The sequence below is a fragment of the Leptinotarsa decemlineata genome, unplaced genomic scaffold (genome assembly GCF_025532065.1).
Source record: "Leptinotarsa decemlineata unplaced genomic scaffold, Ldec_3_MD MMD2_tig00000251_RagTag_RagTag, whole genome shotgun sequence".
Taxonomy (NCBI): domain Eukaryota; kingdom Metazoa; phylum Arthropoda; class Insecta; order Coleoptera; family Chrysomelidae; genus Leptinotarsa; species Leptinotarsa decemlineata.
The window spans coordinates 468,683-495,512 of record NW_027412547.1 but is presented as its reverse complement, the minus strand read 5'-3'; the positions used below and the strand labels follow the sequence as shown (position 1 = coordinate 495,512).

The following is a 26,830-nucleotide window of genomic DNA, read 5'->3' as shown; positions in this document are numbered from 1 at the left end:
TATCAAGTAAATTTGAGGCGGTATTGCTATGCCAGAGGATAGTGGTGTCGTCAGCGAAACAAGTAAATTTACCATTTATATCAACATGGACTAAGTCATTGACATAAATGAGAAGAACACCGGTCCCAAAACGGAACCTTGTGGGGCCCCACTGCCAATGAAATGTTCCTCTGATGGAATTCCATCTAATAGAACATTCTGCCGCCGATGAGAAAGATGCGTCTCAAACCAAAGTAATGCAGTTCCTCTGAATCCATAAACTTCTGGCTTGCGAAGAAGTAGCATGGCCGCCGCAGATTCTCTTTCATTAAGATTGCACAGGTTTTTCAGGAGTGAAAGTATACCGTCTTGTGTATCTTTTGAAGACTGACAGCCAAACAATAGATATCCGTAGGTGTGAAAAAGAAAGTGGAAGGTACTGCAATATTCTTCAAGTATGACATCGAGTCGTTTTTCACAACGATTTTTTTCAGCCAGTTCAGTTGCCTCATATGAGTTAAGAGTTGGTTTTTTTGACTCGGTCAATCTAACAGATTTCTACACATCTACTGCACATCTTGAGGGAGGGGCGTCTCACCGGCCATGACTCGATCCGGCAGCTGTACTATGGATCAGCTCACAACAGCTCACAATTATACATCATACTAATTTCATATAATTATACTAAACACTTTACCTATAGGTTTTTTTTTATAGAAAAATGGAAATGAAGTATCTCGCATACGTTCTGGTACTATTCGTTTTCTCCACATGGCAATAAAAAACGCTGTTGTATACCATCCTGTTGGACACCACCAAGGTCTTATTTTCACAATTGAAGCAAAGAAAAAGATCTAGCCGAGTTGGATTTAGCAGCCTGAACATAAATTTTAATGAAAACAAAGCCAACACTGAAAGAGCTATGTAGACGACTATCAAATTTCTGGATCATTCTCAAAGGCTTACCTTAAAGAGGATGGGGAACTTTTATCCATCTAAAACCGGGCACTTCCTGGTTTTGTTATGGCGAAAAACTAGAATTTCCAAGGTTAATTTATGAGATAGCCAGAATGTAATTTCAACCCAACTTAGGAAGGATGATTTTCGTTAGAAGCGCAACATCGAAGTAAATTTGGGTTGCGATCTACAGATTCTTGTCCCTTTTTAGGGCCCATGAAATACAAACGATATTTGATCAATCATATCCTCACTCAAATTAAGCAGTCACTCACCTGACTTACGCAAATACCCTGTCATTCAAAAAGAACTAAAGAAACTACTGGAAGAAAAACTCTACTACTTGCTTGAGGCATATTTTGAGATCAGCTTCACATTCCACTCCACCTTAATTTTATCTGAGATATTTGAGATTCTATTATGTCTTTGTTTCATCTTCCATTTATAGATATATGTATGTAAAGTAAAATTAAAGATAATAGAAAACGCAAACATTATATTATCAAGTCCTATGTTTGTGTTGATCAATTACAGCTAAACGCTGTTTCGTTTCAGTCCGTCGTTGGTAACATGGTAGCGTTCCGGGTCCATGCGCCCTGCAGCGGGGCCTTTTTACTGGACATATTCGCCAACGCAGTCACACCCAAAGAGTACCTGACCGGAGAACCGATGAAGTTCAAGAGCGTCTGCAAGTTCAAGATCTGCTGCGAAGACCTGCAGACGGTAATGGTACCACTTCCAGATTGTGCCAGCGGTGAATGGGGACCCACCAAGGCTACGCGGCTCTTTGGACTGGTACCGATAACACATCAGGTAACAGTGATAATAGTTCTGTTTTTCAGTGTGAACCCCACAAACTGACATTTGTCATCTGTCACACTTCATTGACTTTCATCTGTCATTAACGTCAGCTTTCGTTCGTCAGTATAGTAAAACCAATAATGATTGAGAATAAAGCGCGTTGTCATATCTAAATTTTACGTTACCAGTTTATAGCAGAATCAAAATATAGTAAGCAGTAGAGTTGTAGGTTGTGGAAAATTATAGATAATACACAATACTAGTACGATCAAAAGGTATTATTTATGACAAAAATCAGTAATGAGCTTGTAATGAGTAATACTTATACATTTCCTGATTACTGATCAGTTAAAATTCATTATTTTCTGTATAGTGTTAGATATTTATTACGACTAGTGGCAACGCTGTACGCAACGATATTTCTGTCTTTGTCACTTTACCGTAACTTCCATCTCATCGTTGCAGTCCTCACTAATGTACTTGCAGCCATGAGCGTATCATTGGTTTGTGAATTATACAGCGTGAATTGTACGTTTTACAGTTAAGTTAGTCAGCAATCGACGTGTTGTGATAACAATTGGTGAAAATAATAGTGCTAATAAGTGTTTAGGCGTTACATAATTATATTTCTACACCGTTCTCAAACTACTCAAAAAATGGGAGACATGGTCGGACATTCCACGTCGAAAAAGGTAAAACGGTCGGAGTCTCGGTCAGTAAGAGAAAAACAAATTGTACTGCGAGTATTTCACTGTCTTGAAAGAGATCATCAGCCACCAAAAGATGACTTTGTGCATATGTGCTGTAATTCTACGTGTGTACCTCCGAATAACCAACCGGGCATTTCTACATCATTAAGTTCCACAATTACAAAAGATAAATTAGTTGATATGTGCTCTGATTATACCGGTGTACCAAAATCATCGATTTACAAAATACTAAGAGAAGCAGACATTCATGGGGATGTACAAACGCCAAAAACTAGTAGCGGACGAAAAAAAATCACAGTTGATGAAGAAGCCAAAACCAGTATACGCAGAACTATTCACAGTTTCTTTTTCAGAAATGAGCTGCCCACACTACAAACAGTTCATGGAGCGATCATGAATTGGTCCCAAAAATGGGTAAAGAAACTTTTAGGAAACTTGTACACGAAATGAAATTTACGTACGGAAAAGTTGACAGGAAAAGCATTCTCATTGATCGTCAAGAAATAATAGCGTGGAGAAGAAACTATCTAAGAAAAATTGACGAATTTCGGAAGCTCAAAAAAAATTGTACTTCATGGACGAGACATGGGTTAACCAAGGACATACGGTCAAAAAAGTATGGCAGGATGGTAATATAACAAGTGCACGACAAGCCTTTATTGAAGGTTTGTCAGTTGGGTTGAAACAGCCATCTGGAACAGGTAGTCGTCTGATAGTTACGCATATTGGAAGCGACAGTGGATTTTTACCAAATGGTGAATTAATATTTAAATCTAAGAAAACAGGCGACTATCATGAAGAGATGAATGCGGAGGTGTTTGAAAAATGGTTTGAAGGCATCATTCAACTTGTGAAACCTGGGTCTGTCATCGTCATGGACAATGCCCCATACCATAGTCGACATTTAGAACCATTACCGAAACAATCATGGAAAAAAGCAGTAATTCAAGAATGGTTAATTAATAAGAACATCCAATATAACAAAGATAGTTTAAAGGCAGAACTACTTCAGCTAACAAAATTACACACAGACAAATATAAAAAATTCGCAGTGGATGAAATGGCTTTAAGTCGTGGAATTACAGTTTTAAGGTTACCACCGTACCACTGCGAATTAAACCCAATAGAATTAATCTGGGCGCAAGTAAAAGGATATGTGGCACGAGAAAACAGAACATTTAAATTAGTGGACGTGCAACATCACCTACAAGAAGCTATTCGAACTGTTTCTACAGAAGACTGGAAAAAATGCATGCAGCATGTTTTAAAAGAAGAGCAAAAAATGTGGGAGGTAGACAACCGTATTGAACACAATATTGAACCAATCATAATTCACTTTGATGATAGCGGTAGCAACAGTGACGAATCTGAGGTTGAAAATTAGACGAAAATTTGTACATTTACATTTATATTATATTCTATTATCAGAAATTTGTAATTTGTATTTTCTAGTACCCCTGACGATGAGTTTAAGTTACTCTAAAGCTTGAGAATAGTTATAAAGAGTTCACTTATCAATTGCTGCAACCCAATAGTGGAAAAAAGTTATATAATATATATATATATATATATATATATATATATATATATATATATATATATATATATATATATATATATATATATATATATATTGTGTTTTTTATTAATATTGTTAATTTATTTGGTACCTACTATAATTACCACGATTATTACTCCGTTTTCATAAGGCCCACCTAATGACTACAACGATTAGGTAAATTACGATATTGCAAAGTTTTAATGAAATAAATAAAAAATGTGTATGAATATTTTAACTAATTGTACTAAGAATTTTTCTTTCATTCTCAACCCTCTCAAAAATTAATAAGCACGCCCCCGATTTGCTGTCAACTGGGCTTACTTCTACTCCCAATCATTATTGGTTTTAGTATAGGTTAGGTTAGGTTTCCAAACAGAGATGGAACACTGGATCTTATGATAGCCCAAGCCTCTTCGTATTTTGACAAAAGGGACCTGTGAGTGAGCCTGTAAGGACGTATGAATGCCTCGGTACGGGTTGACTCTAGTAGATTTTGACAAAAGTCTAAAACTCCAAGTATTCTATGCCTGTTTGGCAAAGCCTGTCCCTTGCAACACAGCCAAGCTGCACTATGGATACTGAAGACCCTAAAAGTGACATCAACACTGGCCTCGAAGTGCTGTGAGGAACTGAGGAAGTTAGTGACCAGGAATAGATTGACTATATACTGGGTGCTAGGTATCATGGGCAGAGAAAGAGCTGACCAGTGTGCCGGATGCGGATCCCTAACTGTATACATAGGTCCTGTATACATGGTGGGGATACCAAAATCTTTGGTACGGAACCATATTGAGAAATAGGTCTTTAAGATATGTAAGAGTACCTTCATAAAGGGACAGTTCGAGAAGAGAACCGAAGAACTGATTCAACAAAGCAGGGATCGGCTCATAACAATTATAGGGATTCTTATTGGAGACTGACCATTGAGAGGGCATCTGAACAAAATTGGATTGTACAACGGATACCTTAGCTCCAAACAATGCAACAAAGGGGCAGAAACAAGTCGTCATATTTATGCGAATGTGAGGCTCTGGATCACAAGAGGCAAACAGAAGAGTATGACGTACATCCAACAACAGACCTGTACGGGCTAGTACAGGAAACATCTGTATCTGTAGAGTAGGGAGGGTGAGTGTAGGCCCATTGTACATTCTCCCAAGGAGTTGTCCTTCTAGGTCATCGTCCTTTCCAGGAAGGTGGACAGATCTCTGGGAGACAGATATCAGCAGGTGTAGGCCAAGACTCGCCAAACACACACTCTCTTATTGACGGACATTTGCATAGGAAATGCCTGACAGTTTCATCTTCCTGTTCACACATCCTGCATAAAGGTGTGTCCACTAGCCCTATATTGTGGAGGTGTTTCCTTGGTTGACAGTGGCCAGTCAGAAATCCTACTGTTAAGCGTAGATTTTTCCGAGTCTTCGGCGTCAGCATCCCAGGGTGATCCTGGCAAATTATAAGTCCAGCCGCTTCCTTGGCTAAAGAGTCGGTAATGCGATTATCTTTACTCCTGTCATGCCCTTCAACCCACCTCAGATTATTATCTACCGAGGCTTTGGCTAAATCTTGGTGGTACTCAAGACTAATAGGGCCTGTCTGCTATCAGTGCAGATTGTTATGTTTTTGCCAGAAATTCCTTTCCTGGTTATTTCCTTTGTGGCGATTGAGATACCAGCCATTTTTGTTTGGACCACGCTGATATTTTGACAATTGACACATTCCTACTTCGAGGTATACACCAGCCGTGCGCAATCGTAACATGGCCATTAACTCAACCTCCTTAACGTACAGGCCCAGAGGAGTCAGACCAGTAATTAATTCCATTGCTGCGGTTGGTGTTGTTCTCATGGCTCCTGTGATGTTTAAACAAGCCAGCCGCTGTATTTGATATAATTTTTGGATGTCCGTTGCTTGTAGAACTTTCGGTCCCCATGCAATGGCTCCGTACATTAACATAGGTCTTATTATTGCAGTGTAGATCCAGGTGATCTCGAAGGGTGAAAGACCCCATGCGCGTCCCACTGTCATGCGACATTGCCCATAATCCACATAAGCTTTTTTTTGCTCTACTCTGTAGGTGAAGAGTTCCATATTAGCTTCCATTTGAGGATAGTACCAAGGTATTTCACCTCTTCAGAGAAGTTTAGTTTGCTTTTGAAGATTTCGGGAGGTTTTAAGCCTGATGAACTTCTTTTCCTGGTGAAAATGACCATCTCAGTCTTCTTGGGATTGATCGACAGTGAGTGTTCTATCGCACAGTGTGTTCACAAATTTGCTGGTCTGCCAGATAACTATGTCATCTGCATATGCAATTATGTAGAATCCATTATTGTTGAGGTGAATAATCAGGGAACATAATTGTTAGAATGGGGAAACGCAATAATCCTATGAGACTGCCGTGTCGCATGAACCGGAGGACAACTCAGGCCGCCTTCAACCTATAGGCCTTATTTTGGAGAGCCATAGTAGCTGTTCTGGTCATGTCGTTGATTCAGGCAGAATGGTCACTTCTATGCCTCTCCAGCAAAAACTATTCCGAAAGATTCAAATACACCTTTAAGCATTGTCGTTTATAATGGTTTCTGTCCCTACTTTCAGGCGAATAAAAGTTTATTTTTGGAAGAATGGACTGTAATTCGGGGACAAACGAAGCAATGTGAAACACCTGTACCTTGAATGATCCATAATTTTTGTAATCTTTTGAGTTTTGTGACATACTGAATTTTTTGCAGGACGCTTTGGTATTTGCTGGTCGTGAACTAGAATTGCAGTTCCGGATGTCAAGGCAGCTCACAGACTTTATGGCGACACTGCACAAAAATGGCGTAGAGGAGAAACGGCTGTCCAAATTCGTCTCGCACACCATTCTAGACGATATAGTCACGTTTAATATCAGCTTTCCGGAAGAGGGACAATACGGGCTGGATATTTACACTAGGGAAATGGCTTCGGTATTGGATACGACAGGGGAAAAGCATCTTCTCACACACTGTTGCAAATATTTAATAAATTCCTCCAAGAGAAATTAGCTGTAGGGAGGTATCGAGGCGGATTCAAAGCGGGTTGGTTCTGGTGCACAGTATGTATAACGAAGAGTTCATCTGAGGAAAAACGTCTGCGAAAACTAATGCAGCAACGTTTGGAATTTCACCAGACTATATTAATTTTGACGTTATCTGAAGCAGTACTCAACATGATTTTTATATCAAAACGATTTACTGGGAAGAAAAAACAACTGTTCGAGATATTATGGCCGTAAATTCTTATCAAATTAATTTTTTTTCGGGGGTTAAAATGTTTAAATGTTTTCTGGAGAAAATTGCGTCACCGTTTTCTTGATTTTATCATTCTTAAGTGATGCAAAAAGTTCACTGATATTCAAGATTAACAGTTTTTATTTGCCTTCTTTGCCTTCTTTAGAGCCAAATCTTCCCATTTAGTCCATCGTATGACTGCTCTTTCATCTCAGGTGTCCATACATCGTGCATGGTAATAAATTGGTATACAATATTTTCGGATTTCGTATTATATTTCCTCTAGTGTTTGGGTCTGGATTGTAGATTTACAAGTAAGTGATTTTTCAAGAGGTATAGGATTTGATTTTCAAAAAAACACAAGAAATTTAAAAAAATTGATGAAATCTTTATTACAATCGATGGAACGATCAATATTATTCAATGTTTGAAGATGATTTCATACAAATGTCCGCGGCTCCGCTTTAGATGGTCCATGTGTAAGGTCCAATTTTGGCACACTCTCAAATAATCCAAATGCGTTAAATCACGCGATCTTGGTCTTGTTGAAACCACATGTCAGGCATGTCCAATTCTTCCATTTTAGGCAACAATAAGTCGTCAATCATCACACGGTAGCGCTCGCCATTCACAGTAACGTTCCGACCATTGTCGTCTTTGAAAAAGTACGGCCCGATGATACTACCGACCCATAATCCACAACAAACAGTGACTTTTTCGGGATGCATCGGTAGCTCTTGCAATGCTTGTGGCTGGTGTTCACTCCAAATGCGTCAATTTTGCTTGTTAACGTATCCATTCAACCAGAAATGAGTCTCGTCGCTGAACACAATTTTTCGATAAAAATGCTGATCTTTCTCCAACTTTGCCAGCGACCATTCACCAAATGTTAGACGTTGTGAGAGGTCGTATGGCTTCAATTCTCGCACCAGCTGTATCTTATAAGGTTTTACACCCAAATCCTTTCCCAAAATTTTCCACGTAGTGGAGTAGCAGAGACCCAATTGCTCTGAACGGCGGCGAATCGACATTTCACGGTCATCACGAACACTGGCGGATACAGCCGCAATATTTTCTTCGGTCCTCACTCTACGTATGCGTGTTGGTGGTTTAATGTCCTATAATGTAAAGTGGGTTCGAAATTTAGTCACAAGCTTCTGAATAGCTCCCTCAGTAGGCCGACGAAACTGCCCATAACTTGGAAGAAGTGCACGATGCACTTTCTACACCGAGCATGAATTTTGATGATAAAATTCAATAATTTGCGAGCACTGTTCATTCGTAACTCGATTCATGGTTAAATTATAGACCAAACTGAACAAGTTTGACAATGACACAAGACATGATTCACGAGTGATCTGTCAAAAACAGTGTTGCCAAAAAGATACAAGCAAAAATCACTCATTACTTACAAAACTAGTTGTTGCAGAATACACAAGTACCTATACATTATGATGTTCTACAGGCAAATATTTTCTAACCACCTCTGACACCAATTGCTGCTTGTAAATCCCACACCTGACATCAAATTCATAAAATTATTTTACGACAGTAATCCAATATCTAAACATGGAATTTTATTTTCAATTCAAAGACAATGTTCACTCTTGTAGTGAGGTTCTAATAATGGAAAACCCTTTGGGTACCTTGTTAGCTGAAAATTTTCATGGACAACCTAGAGATTAAAATCCATACCAATGGGTTCATTAACAATTTTTCATACTGATACAAATATGTAGATATGAAATAGCCAGTACATTTTGACATAGAGATCATGTTGAATAATGACTCAGAGCGGCCTCATACGAACACGAATAATATTCAGTAATACCACAGAATTCCTCGTAATTAAATTGTAATATTTTGATTATTAGAGAGGGGTTCCGCTTTTCTTATACCTAAATGCGAACCCAAGTCTTCCCGTTACCATTTGGATCCAACAACGACTAATGATGGTGCTCACATTTTAACGAAGTTTACTGTATAATTTTCCCAAAGGAGTAAGATTCGTTTAGCTGGATAAGTAAAAGAAACAGGCCCTAACACTTGCCCTCACATGAAATGTTTCATTGAACGATCAATTTTTGAACAAGTGCAATAACAAAATTGATGAAATATTTTTATACAGGAGAATTACCAACATTTATATTTTTACGATTGTTATTAATTGATATAATGAAGCTATGTTATTGAATTTTTTATATGGTTGTTAATATTTAATATATTTAAATAAAAATTGAAATTGACAAAGTAACAGTTGGCATTAATATGCCGTGTTCATATTAAAACCTGTATGTGTAATTAAAACTGAGATATTCAATAAAGAATGTATTTATTTGTATATTTTTTGGTTTTTTGTCTGATATCATTCAGTGTATCACAAAGATATGATTAGGGTTGATCATAACACTTTGAAAAACATCCAAAGCTCTAGAGCTATATGCTGCCTGTTTAAAAAATGATGTGAATTTTAATTTCTCACAAAAAATATTCATATAGTCATCAATTTCTATTTTGCCCATTCAAAGTAGTCCCCCTCATATATAACACACTTGTGCCAGCGTTTTTCCAAACCTCTAACCAGTTCTGATATGCAATTTTTGGAATATTCTTGAGGTCTCAGTGATTTGGTTTTCATCTCCTCAATTGTTGCAAAACGCCGTCTTTCATGGATCTCTTTAATCATGGGAACGGGAAAAAGTCGCATAGGACCAAATCTGGTGAATACGGTGGCTGAAGCATGATTGTGGTGTTGTTACGTAGTGCTGATACACAACGTCACGGTAATCGAAGAAAACAGTGAGCAAAACCTCAACATTCGATCAAACTTGATTTTAATTACAATTTTTGGAAGTCAGGATATTTTTACTGGATAATTGAGGTAATCAGTAAATGATAAAGTTATAGAAATGAATCAAAAAAGATGTTCAGTATATATTTGATTTGAACTACAATAGAGTTCGTATAAATTGACATTAATTTTGGCAACAATAGAAATCAGTCATATTTTTTTCTATACGAACAATTTATATGTACACAATTATCCTTCAAACCATAAAAATATATATATAAAAATACAAAAAATATAAACTTTAGTATTACTCTCTTTCATCATTACATAACAAACGTTTTTGGTTGATATATTGCAAAGTACCATCATTTAAAATTTTCACAGAAACGTGAATACAATTTTTCTGTAAACACCGAAGAACTTCCAAAAATCTAAAGACAAGAGAATGCTTTCTATCGGATTCGTTGAAAAATGATAGTGTACGACTATAAAATAATAGTGTACGACTATTTCGAACATGAAAGCCAACACACAGGTTGAATACATCGGTTATTGAAAGATACATCTCTTGCTTAAGAAAATTGAATTTTCAGCTGATTGTATATTGTTACAGGTCTAGAAGGAGAAATTAAGTTTAAATCGAACATTAAATTTGATAAAAATACAGTTTGTATCTGAAAGTAACTTCTATGCACGATCTATACATCTTTCTAAAGTCCTGGCTGAGATATTTGAGTATAAACAACTCCAAGATTTTAGATAATTTCGTTGGTCAATTAAAATCCACGATTAGGGGCATACACTGTGGAGATTCATCAGTAACAATGTCTGGATTTCTCACAAAAGAGGAACTCTGAATGAACCGCTGTGTGTTAGAGGTGCAAGGAAAGATGAAAATGCACAAAGTTCCTGTCAATCCATAAGTTTCCCCGAATTTTAGTAATCCATTTGAAAAGAATATCTCCACCGGAAAGACTTAGAAGCAAATTGAATGTTGACACTGAATTTTCTCTAGAAGGATTTGATATGAGCAATTACACAACAGACAATGTGGCTCTCAGTGAATTGATGTGTATTTCATAGTTTCAATAAAGTATATTTTTGAAAATAATTGCTTTCTTCTTTCCTTTGGAAGATTCCCATATTTTTTGTATAAAGATAGAGAAGTTGACAGCCAAAAAAATCTTTATTTCATCTCTCCTAAAAATATACCTCCCTTTAAAATTGAAAATAACCATACCAAAATATTCGGATGGGTTATTTGAAATAGAAATAATGTCAAAAATGAATAATAAATAAGAAACAATATAAAATAAAAAATTATAAACGCTAATTTGTGAAGAAAATAAACTATTGTGACATGAAATGAAAATTGATTGGTAAATGGGTTAAACAATAAGTGAAATGTCAAATATATAGGTACAGAAAAAAACAAAATAAAATTATGAATAATGATGAGAAATTCAAAAAAATCGAAAAATATTCGAAACCAAGGTACTTCATGATGTAACAATTGTTATTTTCATTACTAATCGTCTTTAAGAGATATTTGGCCTAGTCATGATTCTTGAGATTAATTGATAAGTGGTCTACATATGTTCCGTATCCTCACACTAGTTCTAGCAGGCTAAATGCGTCGTTATTCAACAAGTATGTAGCTTCTTTTAACTTTCTGTTGAATTACTGTTCCTCCTTGGTGTTGTTTTTTTTTTTGGAGTTGCATACTGCGATTGGACGGATGGTATTCCTGGATCTTAAGCCTCTTCTGCTTTTATACTCCAAAATCTGTATTGACGAACACAAGAAAAGCACCCGTCAGGACGAAACCAGCAAATCGGGAATAGCGAAGCACGTTTGTACTCACTAACATAACATCAAGTGGTTGGAAGCTGAAATCATCCCCAATACGAAACACTGGGTCAAGAGATAGTTCAAAGAAGCTGGGTTTATGTCGAACAACAACACATTCAGCCAGGATAGTGTGGAGATACGCAACATAAGAATACCTCTGATGCAGCAGAAAACTGTTCAATCAGTTGCACCGAGCCATAAACCAAGAGGAGACAGGGGAGAGGCCAAATATCACCTGGGATCAATCAGCCGTATATTGTTTAGAAAAATGACTATTGATATTTTTCGATTCCGAAGAGGGAGCCTGAAAATCAGCTACCAAGCCCGAGGCAGCAGGCGCGCAAAGGAGGGTTACAAATAAGGCAGCAAGTCGGCATGTTAATAAAAAAATACTTTTCTCAAATGAAGAAATACATGTACATGTACAGCGCCATCTGCCCGTGAATAGATCAAGCAATAATGACGATAATTCTGTCAAGTACAGATCCCGAACTTAGAGTTACAAACAAACATACATACATATACACGTGAAGCTAATATAAAGCCTGTAACAAAAAAGGATAAAACTTTTGAAACAACCTTACAATTTGAATAGAAAGGGGTATATTTTTAGGAGAGAATAATTCTTGGGAAAGAAAGATTTTGGATTTCTACTTCTCAATTTTTATTAAAAAAAATGTGGAATATTCCCACATTTTTTTGCACCAAGATGGGGAAGTAGAAAGCCAAAATATTTCTTTCCCAAGCTTATAGTTCTTAGTATTCTTTGTTCTACATACATTTAATATATTGTAGCTCTATAATTTTCATTTCAATTGAAAATGGGGTTACCACTATATAATAATGGATGAATAAATAAAATATTGACCACATTTAAGCAACTACTCATTTTTATACCAAACACAAATCAAATTTCGAAGTTTGAAATAAATAAAACTGAAAAAAAATAACTTTTAGATATCTCAACAATGAGGAAGACCTCAAAAATATACTACAAAATAACTTCATTAGAGAGACACCACCTCTAAAAATAATTTATGCACCAACTCCAGCGACAAAGCCTGTCACTCTGTCAAAATTATAACTCCCCTCGTGTTCAAAACCTTTCTCTACCTTCGGTCTCGCTTTTCAATCTGCAGGACCCTGCAGAGTTGGCCCTGCTGTTCTCGACGGTATCGATAAACGAAGTCAACATACCTTCCACCTCCGAAACAGCGTATTTCAAGTTCGTGTTGTCGACGTGCCCCAGAGATTCGTCCAAGCAGAAGTTGTTCGCAAGAATCTGCTGCAGTTTGGCTAGAGCCTCGTCAAGATCGTTGTGTAACTCCCGGACGGGAGACTTTCGGGGGAAGTCCCTGGGTGGAGGAAGGGTTGTCGGTTGGCTAGACGTCGTAGGGCGACCTGCATTCACACGTGCATGATGAATATATTTATTCGTGATTGATTTTGAAACAACTAAATTTCATTCTTACAGTATCACTTTGTAATACATATTTGGTGCTAGTATGATATTTACTGAAACTGAACTATTATCCTTATTAGAGAATAAATTAAAAAATAAGAAATCCTCTGGAGCAGATGATATTCCCATGTACATTTGGAAAAGAATTTTTCCAACGATAATAAAACCATTAACATATCTGATTAATCTGTCATTTGTAAAAGGTGTCTTTCCGCAAGAAATGAAAATCGGAAAAGTAACTCCCATTTTCAAGAAAAACAACCCAAACTTACCAAATCGGCAAATAATTTTTTGAATTTCAGCTTGTATAATATCCTTCCACATGATCAAAAAAAGGCAAACATGTTCTGTTCCAAAAAAATTATCAAACTTTTTTTAATTGAAAATTCCTTTTATACGCTAGATGCATATGAAGAAAAGGTGAAACAAGGTGGAATAATTTGATTTATGCTCACTGAGACATTATCTTTAAATTATTTACTCTTATATGTATATTCTGTTTATATTCTATTGTGGTACATGTCTAGTTTCATATCTACTTAATGTTTTTATCAAACGAAGAAACTTTTGTGACTTGCTACAAATATGCAACTGTATATAAAGTGGTTAAATAAAGTACTTACTTACCTACCTACTAATACAATAAAATAAGAAACTAATATGCAACTAACACATTTTGTGCTTACCTCCAATCCAAGTACTCATGTCATCTATACAATAGTCGACGCTAGTGTCATTACGAGCAGTATTTTCACTCGAATTTGAGACTTTCTCGTCAAAATTGTCGGTATTTTTTACTTTTCCAGGAGATTCCGGTATCGAAACGATTGGGCTGAACAACTCTAAGCCTTCTCTCCCAATTCTATCCATCCTGTAAGTGCTTTGTAGCATGGGGGTAGATTCCATGGCTTTTTTTCTGGGGGAATTTCTCGGATTTATCGAAGTAGGGCCTGGTTTGGCAAAATAGTCCTGGAAGAGTTGAATATAAACATCCAACTTTTTCAATTAGACAAACAGACAGATAATGAATACTTTCCAAAAGTATTCATTATCTGTCTGTTTAAAAACCTCTGTTTTAAAATCTGTTTTTCCGTTAACCAGCTGTCGCACCCCTACGAACGACAACCCTCAGAAGTCGAAACTTGTTCGAGCTAAGGATTAACGAGGTCTTACCTTTTAACGTGTGATTCCTAACACAAATCAAATCAAAACATGCTTCATTTCCCAAGATTTGAACATATCATTGCCAAAGTCTACTAAAGTAAAACGTGTATATGGGATAATTAACAAATATAAAGTATAAAATGATACTTAGAGACAAGAGTAGAGTATATAGACAGAACAATATTGAGCCTAGCTGAACAGATACAAATATAAGTACATGAATATATGAATATAGAGTAAATGTAAATATATAATGCTGCGTAATGAACATTGATGGCCATTTCGTGTTGATTTCAATAACTTGTTTACACAAAGCTACATACCAATTACTCGATAGAGTCTTGGTAGGATTCGTCCACACTATAATAGGGCCTCCCACCAAGGAATTCTTTTACTGTCTTTCTGAATTTCTTTTCATTATATATTCGCCTTAAATTAATGGGAAGCTGATTAAATAACTTTTTGCTATTGAAAATAATAGAATTTTGTGTATGGGCTAGAGTAGGTGTTGGAAAGGATGAGACACACTGTTTCCAAAATAAAAAGACATACTAAGGTCAGAATTTTATGCTTCACAAATAATGGGCGGCATGAATCCCTGTAGCTAGCCTTGCATAAATATCTGATGGGTCTTTTTTGTAGAGAGAATACCATATTGAAACGAAATTGTGCACAATTTCCCCAGAAACAAATTCCACAACGTAAACAGGACTCAATTTGTGCAAAATAAACTGATCTTGTGATAGTAGTGTCTAACTCTCTTGCAACAACTCTCACTGCATGACATCCTGCTGCTAGTCTTTTACATAAGTAGTTGACATGGGAATCAAATTTTAGATTTTCATCAATGAGGAGACCTAAAAATTATTTTTTCTCCAAATTTTCAATTTTTACATTTTCCAAATGTACCTCCCCTATGTTACATCTAAACGTGACCACATTTGTTTTGTCGATGTTGATTTCACCCTTCTTATGTCGACAATGATTTGATCAAGGAAATTAGAGGCGGTATTGCTATGCCAGAGGATAGTGATGTCGTCAGAGAAACATGTGAATTCACCACTTATGTCAACATAGACTAAGTCATTGACATAAATGAGAAACAACACCGGTCCCAAAACGGAACCTTGTGGGACCCCACTGCCAATGAAACGTTCCCCTGATGAAATTCCATCTAATAGAACATTCTGCCGCCGATGAGAAAGGTATGTCTCAAACCAAAGTTATGCAGATCCTCTAAATCCGTAAACTTTTAGCTTGCGGAAAAGTAGCATGTGGTTTACACAATCGAAGGCCTTGGTTACGTCACAAAACATGGCCGTCGCAGATTCTGTCATTAAGATTAGTGTACAGGTTTTCCAAGAGTGAAAATATGGCGTCTTGGATACTTTTTGAAGACTGAAAGCCAAACTGAAATAAATTTAACATATTGTTTTTCTAGAGGAAGGATATTACTCGTTTTTTTTACTAGGTGAGTTGTCAAGATCGCCTCCTTTATGAATTATTTTAAATGAGTTTCATTCGGCGATTTTTATTTTTTCAAGTTGGTATACTCGTCTTGAACATATGTTCACAGTACTGTTTAGCATGTTAGTTTTTTGGTGAGAGGCTTAAAAGTTAGAAGGGTTATGCTTTCGAATAAAATGGATCAAAGAATTTGCATCAAATTTTGTGTAAAAATTGGAATTAAGCACTGAGAAACATTTGAAAAGTTGACAGTGGCATACGTTGATTGTACTCTTGAGTCGGAAAATTGTTTACGAGCGGTATAAGCTTTTCACAGAAGGTCGAGAAAATGTGACTGACGACGCTCCCCCGGACGCCTCAGCACATCAAATGAAAACGATGAGAAATTACATACTTAAAAAAAAATCGTTCAATTGTCATCAATACCTTCAGGCTTTTCAGCTTCTGAATCTGTGCAGCGACGTGTATTCTGTGTTCCTCCAAATATCTCCGCATTTCCTTATCGTTTCTGTTCCCCAGCAAGAGAATTTGGTGTAATTCTTTGTTCTGCATTTCCAACTGTTTTATTATCAACTGCAATTGCGTTTGAGGGGTTGACAAAGGCTCTACATTGCACAACACTTCCTTTGAATCAGATGTTACCAATCGGTTTTGATCGCTAGCAAAAAAATAAAAAACATTAGAGATCTTAGATCATCTTTGACTAATTAACAAATTTATTGGATGGATCGAAGAATATGGCAAAGCCAAATGGGGAATCGTTTCCTGTCTCTCTGCAGCATTTACTGCAAAAAGACAACTTGATGAAGCTAGAGTCCAAAAGAATTACATTTGTCGATCCCACAGATAGCCCCCATAATGGTAATGCAAAACAACAATGGCGCTCCAATCAAGAAAAGGACATTTATACCACAACAAATAACTCCGGTAAATAAGAACGACGTGCAAGGAACAGAGAATGATTTTGTTACACACACCATGAATGATAAAGCTCTCAATTTTTCTTTAAAACAGAAATGTGTTTATTGTTTAAATGAATATTTAAGTATGAAGCGAACAATAAGATTTCAGTTAGCATTTTTGTGCTGGTGATTTTTATTCTTTTCTTGTATTAAGGAGTCCAATACATATGTAATAATAACTTGTGGCAAAATAAATATATCATTATAGAGCAGCTTGTTCAAATAAAACTTTACAGAAAATGATTCAATACAATATGTCACACATACCACAAAGGCTTGGGATCCACTATGATGGAAGTAGTTTGCTTGGAGCAGTTCAAAAGGCGGCAAAATTTCTTCATGACCGTGTAGCTGTGGTCGGAACTGCTTGAACAGTACTCTCTCATAGAGTGGGACAGTTTGTGCGAATGGCTTGTTCTTCCAGTGAAGAAACATCTTTGACACTGGGTGTACCTGAGACACTTTATGCATTTGTAGCGCAGGCCCATCAGGGGGTTCGTTTTGCATGTTGTACACTTTACTGAATGTAAAACTGGAAGAGACGCAGAAGACCATTTAGAAGATCGATATACTGATTCTCAGTTTCTGACTGATATATATATATATATATATATATATATATATATATATATATAGATATATATAGATATATATATATATATATATATATATATATATATATATATATATAATTTCTCTTTGATGAAAAGCTATTAAAATTATTAGCTTACTTAAAGAAATGATCGGTAATTGTTAATAAATGATCATTGGGTAAAAGAATCATGTGCCCTGATGATGTGAAGTGATTTTTTTTAAACACTGACAAAAAATTTCTCAATATTTCTTTAAGTAATATATCAATTTCGCATTCAATTCTTTACATTTTAATGGAGACTAAAGTAAAAAGGTTTTTTGATAACAGTTTTCTCCACAAGTCATTTCTATACACTATTTTCTATAAAAAACTGGTCTTATTTCTGGGTTCTCCAAATATTATTTTCTTTGAAAACAGTATTCTCTATAAAAAATGCTTTTCAAAAATTATTTCATGATTCTGCAATTGAAAAAGTTTGTTAAAACAGTATTTTCTACAAAAAAAAAAGTCTTGCTTTTTGGTTCTCCAAGCATTATATATTTTTTAAACAGTATTCTCTATAAAAATGATTTAAAGAATATGCAATTAGTTCTTTTTAAAACGGTATTTTCTACAAAAAAAATTGTCTTTATTTCTTGGTTTTCCAATTATTTTTTTGAAAACAGCATTTTCTATTAAAAATGCTTTTCAAAAATTATTTCACGATTCTGCAATTGAAAATGTTTTTTTAAAACAGTATTTTCTACAAAAAAAAGTCTTATTTTTGGTTCTCCAATCATTATATATTTTTTAAACAGTATTCTCAATAAAAAAAGGATTAAAAAAATTGTTTAAAATTCCACAATTAGTTTTTTTAAACAGTATTTTCTACAAAAAAATTGTCTTTATTTCTCTGTTTTCCAAATATTTTTTTGAAAACAGTATTTTCTATAAAAATGTTTTTCAAAAATTATTTCACGATTCTGCAATTAAAAAAGTTTTTTAAAAACAGTATATTCTACAAAAAAAAGTCTTATTTTTTGATTCTCCAATCATTATATATTTTTTAAACAGTATTTAAAAAAATTGTTTTAAGATTCTGCAATTAATTTTATTTAAACGGTATTTTATAAAAAAAAATGTCTTTATTTCTGTTTTCCAATTATTTTTTTGAAAACAGCATTTTCTATTAAACATGCTTTTCAAAAATTATTTCATGGTTCTGCAACTAAAAAAGTTATTTAAAAACAGTATTTTCTAGAAAAAAATGTTTAGTCTAATTTCTTGGTTCTGCAAAAAAAAAGTTTTTTAAAAACAGTATTTTAAGAAAATAATGTTTAGTCTAATTTCTTGGTTCTGCAAAAAAAAGTTTTTTAAAAACAGTATTTTAAGAAAATAATGTTTAGTCTTGGTTCTGCAATATTTTTTTCAAACAGTATTTATTCTCTATAAAAAATGCATTTTAAAAATCTATTCACGATTCTGCAATTGACGTTTTTCAAAAACAGTATTTTCTACAAAAAAATGTTAGTCTTATTTCTTGGTTCTCCAATTATTATTTTGTTAAAACAGTATTCTCTATACAAAAATCTTTTTAAAAACTATTTCATGATTTTGCAGTCAAAAGTTTTTTAAAACAGTATTTTATACAAACATTTTTGTAGTCTTATTTCTTGGCTTTTCAATCAATTATTTTAACAAAAAAAATAAATTTTTCTTTTAATATAAATTACCTGGTTCAGCAATTTTAATTCTATGTAGAAGAGGAATCCACGACAATATTTTAGGGCTGCTTTCTAACCACTTCACAAACATACTTTCATTGATTCCAACCAAACCTGGGGACTAAATTACAAACAGTTAAAAAAACATTTTCGCAAGGTAAAGTAAATTGAGAACTAATGCAATGTGATCCCAAAAATTAATCTCTTGTAAAAATATACCCCTTCAATTGATAAGTATTTCTAATAATAATAAATCTTTATTTTGCATTTTGACAAAGTTATAAAATTTGTATAGGAATCGCCAAAAAAGAAATAGGAGAAAATAAATAATGAAAACTACCTACTAATACACATAAATTCTTCAAAACAGTAATATCAGTTATCAATAAGAAAATCCTTGACTTTCTTTTGAAGATATGCATGGTTTTGGATTTTTTCATAATATTTGGTAGCAAATTGGAGGCACAAAATAATTGAAATTTGTTGGCTTATTAATTTTGCAGTTGACTATTTGAAAGGAAGCCAATATTTCCAAAATATCAAAAATATATTGAGAAAAAAGCTTTTTGGTTTAATACTTCTCCATCTTTATACAAAAATGGGTAACTGCCAAAGGAAGGATGAAAGCGATTTGTTCTAAATGAAAACAGAGTTATGTAGATCATACATAGATGAAAACCAAAATTATTTTTGCCACAATCCAATTTTTCCTAAAAATATCCCCCTTTCAATAAAAAAATATTCTTCTCACATTCTTGAAGCAGTTTTCCATTGCGCTGTTGACCAAGTGAGATCCATAACTACCGTCTTCATGTAGGAATGTGGTAATTTCAACTATTTTCGATAAAAATGCTTGCAAACGCAACCTTGTCACGCAGTTATTATGATCAGCACACAAACCGAAGATGAAGCTGTACAACTCTTTCATTGAACAACTACTCAAAATGGATAAGGCTACTTTCGTAGATGATACTTGAATGGTCCCTCCTCGATGCCTGAAAAAAATAATTCAACATCATTTCACAGTGTCTATAACTTACCGAATAATGCTTGAAATAATAGTTTTTTTAACGCTTTGAAAGATTCTTACTCGTCAAATATATTATACAAAAAGTTCAGCATCAGCTCTGTTGCAAAGTCAATGTCGATATTGGTGTGATTAATTTTGTTTGAGGCAAAATAGATGTCGGACAGTACGGCCTCCAAGTCACAGCTTTCCAAACACAAAGAGCTTTCATTGGCACCTAGTCTGTGCTTTTCAAAGACCCCGGCTATTGTTGTTAAAGGTAGTTCTTCCACTAGAACAAAAATTAATCTCAAGTCTGTTAAGGATAATAGTATGCAACCCTTCATTTTCTATGAAGCCTAGCATTGTACTACTGCACAGACATGTGGCTGACAGAAACACAATTACAAACCTGGCTAATGCCATGCCAAAATCTATTTTTAACTTTGCAGAAAATTACTTCACCTTAAAGTCATCTACATTTATTAATTTCTAGTTATTTTCTATTGAATTCTTTCACCTAGCAAGCCTCTGATAATCGATGTTCGTCCAATAAGATTCATACTATATACTTCTGATTTATCCGACACCGAAGTTTTGTCTTTATTGTATTTATATAATTTACTTACAACTATTATTTGTTCTATAAGCTATGTTTACACATTCTTTCTTTATAAAACGGGCAATATTTTTGGTTGGTTTCCCCAAATATGACAATGTCCTATAACTGACGTAATTGCATCTTGAATTTGGGTTGCCTGGTCCATGGCTTCCTTTTGTAGTTTTTTGGAAAAAATGGAGTCTCTAATATCCACCTTATAACCGTTGTTGACCACAACTTGTTTGATCAAACTCAGCTCTCTCTGGAAATTACTCTCAGACGGTGGAATATTCAATAGTATGTGAAGCAAATTATTGAATGCAGCAACTTTATGCTGGTAAGGGTGTGTGGAAGAATTATGTATGACAATGTCCATGTAAAATGGTTAATAAAAAATTGTAAATTCATGTTTATTGTTATTTTTCATAATAGTTAAGTCAAAGTAATTTGGAATTAGTGGAATTGACAAGTTCATTGAATATGTCTTCATAGGACGGGCAGAAACAAGTGCCCTTGCACCTATTTTCCTGAAAAACTAATAATTACATATTATTGAGCTTACGGTACAGAAATATACACAAGTTGGATACAAAGAAAAAAAGGACAATACTTACTGTGTAAGGCATTTTGTAAAACTCTGAATTTCAAAGCCACCCTGTACATGGAGTATTTAACATAGTTACAATCATCCAGTCTTTGTCTGATTTCAACGAATTTGGGGTGGTCCCACTGTTTACAATTGGAGGCTTCACTAAAATTTTAAACAAAATCAATGTTTCTCATTCTTCTGTTGAAAATTCAAAAATATAAACAGTCGCGGTAACGTAAACTTAGCCACTTCTTATTTTATAGATTCATTTTCAACGCTATTTTTTTCATAATACTCTAAAAAAGTGTATATTCCTTCTATCATAAGCATATACCTACTTGAAATAATACGCGAAGCCGTTTTTATCTTCAACCTTCCTCCAGGAAGTAGTCATTATATCGAAAAAAATCACATCAAGACAGGTGCATTAGGTGCAATGACTTTAATTCAACAGGTAGACATGCAGACAACAGGTCCTTTTGCCCTGCGCCCTGCACCCTCCGCCCACACCCTTGTTAATTTGTTAATATGCAACAGAGAAATAGACATTTATGCCAAGGCAGATAAGTTCATTTTACGGAAATCGAGAACATGTATTAGCCGTACAGTCCAATAGAAGATAGGGTGTGAAATATTTCCGTTGGAAAATTGATAAGATAAAAATTTAAAATTTGACTCTGGTACTGGACTTTCTTCCCCTCTCTCTCTCTCTCTCTCTAATTTCAATGGCCGTGGTCTCATTCGAGAGCATTTGACCAGACACCTCTTGTCCATTGTTAACAGAAGCTTCGTCAGAGGGCGCAGCGGTCTTACAAGAGGCAATGCTGCCATCCTAAGTTTCTTCATTAGCTTTTTATTTTAACTGAAACACTTACAGCTTGTCAAATGAAGGAAGAGCTTTCTGAATTTCATTTTGGTCCCTCCCATTAGATGCGCGTTCGTTAGAAGACTGTGAGGGCGAGAGACAGAAATAGAGATTTCTCAAGTCTCTTCCTAGATTCGATAAGCTATAGTTTTTTACTAGTCGCCTCCTTCTCGGGAGGCCTTCGGATAAAAATAACACAATATAGAACTGACTACCTCTTCAAATTCGTTGACATACAGGCTGGTAATTGGCGCAGGGGATCCACCAATTTCTTTATCTTTCACTTCATTATTTATTCAAACGTAACTTTTGACTAGACAGTTTTACAAAAAAGCATCACATGTTTTTATCAAATATCTGCTGGGTTCATCCATATTTCATTTTAGATTACACTTTATTTTCATCTTATACCTTTTGGATTTCACTCCGACCACGAAATTCACGTACGATCGTTATCGGCACAACCGTCATCTGTCGTGATCATTGAGAAAGTCTTTTTTTCTTCGAAATTATTGATTAATCAAATCTTCTGCATGATGTAAACACAGGCAGTAAATGATAATAATATATACTAGTGTCTGTAGACAACATACACCTAATATGCTTTCACGACTGCCGTTAATGTTCTAGTTGGTTTTCGGGTTTTACCGTGTTCAAAAGTTTCAACTGTAACTGCAGCAGTCATCTTCAGTGGCGTGGTCGAAGTACTCTTCTTGACGTATCAATGCCAGATATAAAAAAATGTGAAAAACAGAGTGTCACATTTGAGTTGAGGAATGGCATCAATTTTCGGTATAACCGGAAGTGTTGGATAAACGCCATTATTTTCATTTCAAAAAATCGTAGACATATCACCTAAAAAAGACTGGGCAAACCGCAGAAACGTGTTTCTGGCTATTGGCCAGTCAAGTGTGTAAAATAGGCGACACTTGTTTGCTGAAAACCACACCTGTACGGATTCACCAACAGCAGCCAATCAAATATTTATGCTTTCAGTGAGAAAACCTATCATTCATAGGTGAAAACTCACATGACCACGAAAGAAGGTATAGCGTAGGCAAGAGATATGTCTGCTATTTCTCCCATTCCTATTTATTCAGAATACTGTCGTTACCATCTTGCAGCATTTAAATTCCGGACACAGAATAGCGGGCGACTATAGCTGCTTGGAACCACAAATGTGCGGTTGGTTTCTGTTAGTTACTCCATACATGTGTAGTTTTTGGCAGTGTTGCCTATCTGTACACTTGGTTGCACCGGATGACGTTATCAGCCAGAAAAACGTGACCACGATTGCCCCTCCTTTTCTGAATGACCATTTCCCTTGTGTTATTTCCTGTAAACCCTTTCCTGCAGGGAAATGAATATGGTCTTCCTTGCCTGTAAGTGACGCAGATCACGAAATAAAAAGAACTATTTATTTTTCTTCCTTTGAGGGATAATTTGGACCACTCTCCGTCTATAGACAGCAAACGCCACGCGTGTATACTTCTCGCTTAGTTAACACAATACACATCAGAATATTACAAAATTTAGTTAAAAATTGAAATTAATACAGGAAAATTAAAAACTTTAATTAATAAAACTTAACAAATCACAACCATCATTTAAAAAACAAAAACATTGATTTTCTAAATTAACTTCGACGAATTAAAAGTGAAATACCTAAGGAATCCCTAACTGGAATCACTGCTGGACTAAAAAAAAAATAAATCTGGTTAATTTGTAGAAAAAAAAAAGATTTCATTATTTCCTCCATGAACAGGACTGGTTTTACATATCAAAGCATTGAACTGAACATTTCATTTTTAAACTTAATGCATTGTTCTTTACTCAAAATGAGATTAAAACAAATCCAGTTAGTCTGAGGAAACAGTTTATAAAATAGAACAAGTAATTTTTTAACCTCTGAAAAGTCACTGGAAAGTTGACCAAACAAGGTCTTCTCTAAAAATAAGAAAAACACGATTAATGCATTATGAAAATGAACTTCAATTTACTCTTACCGCACTGTTTTTGGTTTTTATATAAAGGCCCTTCATATAATAATTCATATGTAGAAGATACCTGAAATAATTCAAATCAAAATGAATAACAGATCAAATATAAAATGCCCAGTGGAACAGACTGAAAAATGCTTTCAAACATAATGCCTAAGTCAATTTTCTATATATAATAAAGTGAAGCCTTTTTAATATAACCCATCAAATTCGGTTGGTTGTGTGATTGTGTAAGTAAAAACCTATTTTCATTTTGTAAGCAGTACTTATGTGTAGTTTTTAAAAATTATCAACAGTGAACACAGAAAAAGGCGAACTTTCTAGAAGCTAATTCTCAATTACCCTAAAAAAGATGTCTACTGATTTTAACAATGATTAAAATTTCAAATTGAAATAATAAATTACATTAATGTTTCATCATCTACAAAGTTACAGTTGAAAATAACAATGTTAAGAAGAGTTTTTAAAAAATATTCATAATAACCAGCATTTACATCAGAAATTTTAGTGACAAATTTCAACTTAGCCTGCAGTTGAACAAATAGTAGCATTTATGTCTCCAGAAAGAAATGCTTGAACTTCTTGAAGACTGATAACTTTAGTCCTTTGGTAGAGAAATATATGCTTGAATTGCCTGATGGTAAAAGCTCCCTTCTCAAAATTTCGCTGGGGATAGCCAGTTTGTTACAATGCCTAGTATTGTTACAACATTGTGTAGGAATCCTGTGAATGATATCTGATTCAATTCCATAACGAAAGTTTGGAATACAAACGGAACAGTAAAAATGTTTTTTGTGTAATTCAATGTTTATATTAAAATAGTTGTTGCAAGAGGGCTTTTTCTCCCATTTTTTGTCTCGAAATCCTTTTTTGTAGTTCATTTTTAAAATAATTACTTTCTTCCTTCTTTTGGGAATTTATTATATTTTCTGTGTGAAGATGGAGAAGTAAAAACCCAAAACATTTCTTACCCGAAATTAATCTCTCCTAAAATAATACTCTATTCAATTCAACCATCAAGTTCTTTTTTATATTATCACAGCTTTCCAACTTTAGTTATGTCAACTAACCGATTTCCATAGATTATCAAAAGTGATATTTTAATAACAAACCCTTATCTCAATAGAAAACAGAATTGAAATTTACTGACCGCTTGCGCATCTGTACTCAGCAAGTAATGCAACTCTTTGGAAACCTTTTCGGCCTCAATTGCTAAATCCATGTTACACATAGTTTTCCTGAACCGTTTCTTCTTGACGTTTTTCAGAGGGGGACATATGCCGCTATTCATTTCAAGTTTATCTTTCGGTTTCTCTACGTAGTCGCACACCGCTATATGAGAAATATCAGCAGTCTTAAATAATAGTGCTTTGTTGTCTCCGACGTTAGTCTTGTACGATTCGACAATCGTTGGCAACTTCTTCATGGTGCCATACAATCTAGATCTGCCGATATTCAGAATAATTCTGCTGTCGTCGACATTGTAGGTGATCTGCAGTAACTTTTTCAGCTTTTCTGGTTTGGAGTGAAGGATTTCACGAATATATCTTGCTTCCTCCTAAGAAATGAATTAGTAAAGCGAAAGTTTATTTCATAATTACTTACTAAAGGAAGTCTGAGTATAAATTGTTCCTCTAAAGTAAATTTATCTTTGTCGTTATCCATCCTTTCAATAATTTTCAATGGAAATTCTCATTTATTATATTCAAAAACCCTCAACGAATAATTCACGGAAGTGACAACTGTCGGAACATAGAACACATAGAGAAATTGTATATTGTCTTTGATAGAACACACCTCCCTCAGAGTGACTCTGAGTAGAACACACAAACAATTGCACCTAGAGACAGCAGGTCGCTCGCAAGAGCTTTTAGCGAAAGGTTTCATTTCACAACACAAGCCGAGTTCTTCAATTCAACAGAAATATCTGATGGAATGCTTCAATAAATGTAAATAGGCTAACGTTTCGAATGAAACAAATAATCAATCCATTGGATCAATTTGTGGATCCATCAGTGAATTTAAGAACTCGCCTACAGTGTAAGTAAAAAAAAATGTAATTTTAACAAGCACAAGAAGGCACTAGATAACACACCCTAAAACCTATTCCCCAACACAAGTAATTCTTCAACAATGAAAGACCTCCATCAGTAAGTATCCTACCAACGCTTTTGAATATCCCGGAATTAGATCATCTCAATGAGGAAATGGTGCTAACTCGAAAACAATCTGGTTTCAGCGACCGTTGCATAGTTGTGAGTCAGCACTTACAGATATTAGTTACTCAAGATTTAAACGAAATCACTCTCCTTCTACTTTGAAACGTTCGATGCAGATTTCTGCATTTGTTTGGCCCAGACTTCTGTTTTGATGCAGCAAACCGGTATTATCTTGTGATTCTAGACTAAGAAGGGCATTATTCCAGCAATGACTTCAATAAACAGAACAATCATTTCAGTAGTGTGGTTTAAACTTAGTGTGTGGAGTGATGTCTCTTGATCAATAAATG

The 26,830-nt window shown here is 34.9% G+C and overlaps 3 protein-coding genes across 5 annotated transcripts in view; 1 reads left to right on the top strand and 2 right to left on the bottom strand.

Moving 5' to 3' along the window:
• The window catches only part of Hil (peptidase hillarin), a 51,760-nt gene extending 42,154 nt beyond the window's left edge, over nucleotides 1-9,606 (top strand). For both annotated transcript variants that reach the window (XM_074173439.1, XM_074173440.1), the window contains exons 12-13: nucleotides 1,492-1,749; nucleotides 6,744-9,606. In XM_074173439.1, the coding sequence (XP_074029540.1) occupies nucleotides 1,492-1,749; nucleotides 6,744-7,040 (555 nt within the window). In that variant the 3' untranslated portion in view covers nucleotides 7,041-9,606. The remainder of the gene's footprint in view (nucleotides 1-1,491; nucleotides 1,750-6,743) is intronic.
• Nucleotides 9,607-12,779: 3,173 nt separating this feature from the next.
• Nucleotides 12,780-22,168, bottom strand: LOC111516204 (dystrophin-1). Its single transcript, XM_074173441.1, has 9 exons — nucleotides 21,795-22,168; nucleotides 21,482-21,618; nucleotides 20,351-20,558; nucleotides 20,012-20,255; nucleotides 19,270-19,381; nucleotides 17,230-17,494; nucleotides 16,427-16,658; nucleotides 14,056-14,338; nucleotides 12,780-13,308 (listed from the first exon to the last, which is right to left on the bottom strand). Exons 1-9 carry the CDS (start codon nucleotides 21,848-21,850, stop codon nucleotides 13,004-13,006), a joined length of 1,842 nt encoding a protein of 613 aa, XP_074029542.1. The 5' UTR covers nucleotides 21,851-22,168; the 3' UTR covers nucleotides 12,780-13,003.
• A 1,706-nt stretch (nucleotides 22,169-23,874) lies between these two features.
• Nucleotides 23,875-26,090, bottom strand: LOC111516205 (transcription initiation factor TFIID subunit 7). Of its 2 annotated transcripts, XM_023172382.2 has the most exons (5): nucleotides 25,927-26,089; nucleotides 25,472-25,879; nucleotides 24,328-24,388; nucleotides 24,228-24,268; nucleotides 23,875-24,018 (listed from the first exon to the last, which is right to left on the bottom strand). In XM_023172382.2, exons 1-5 carry the CDS (start codon nucleotides 25,984-25,986, stop codon nucleotides 23,998-24,000), a joined length of 591 nt encoding a protein of 196 aa, XP_023028150.1. In that variant the 5' UTR covers nucleotides 25,987-26,089; the 3' UTR covers nucleotides 23,875-23,997. The 2 variants fall into 2 exon arrangements, with proteins under 2 accessions (XP_023028150.1, XP_023028149.1); XM_023172381.2 differs by having other exon boundaries at nucleotides 23,875-24,268; nucleotides 25,927-26,090.
• Between the last annotated feature and the right edge of the window lie 740 nt (nucleotides 26,091-26,830).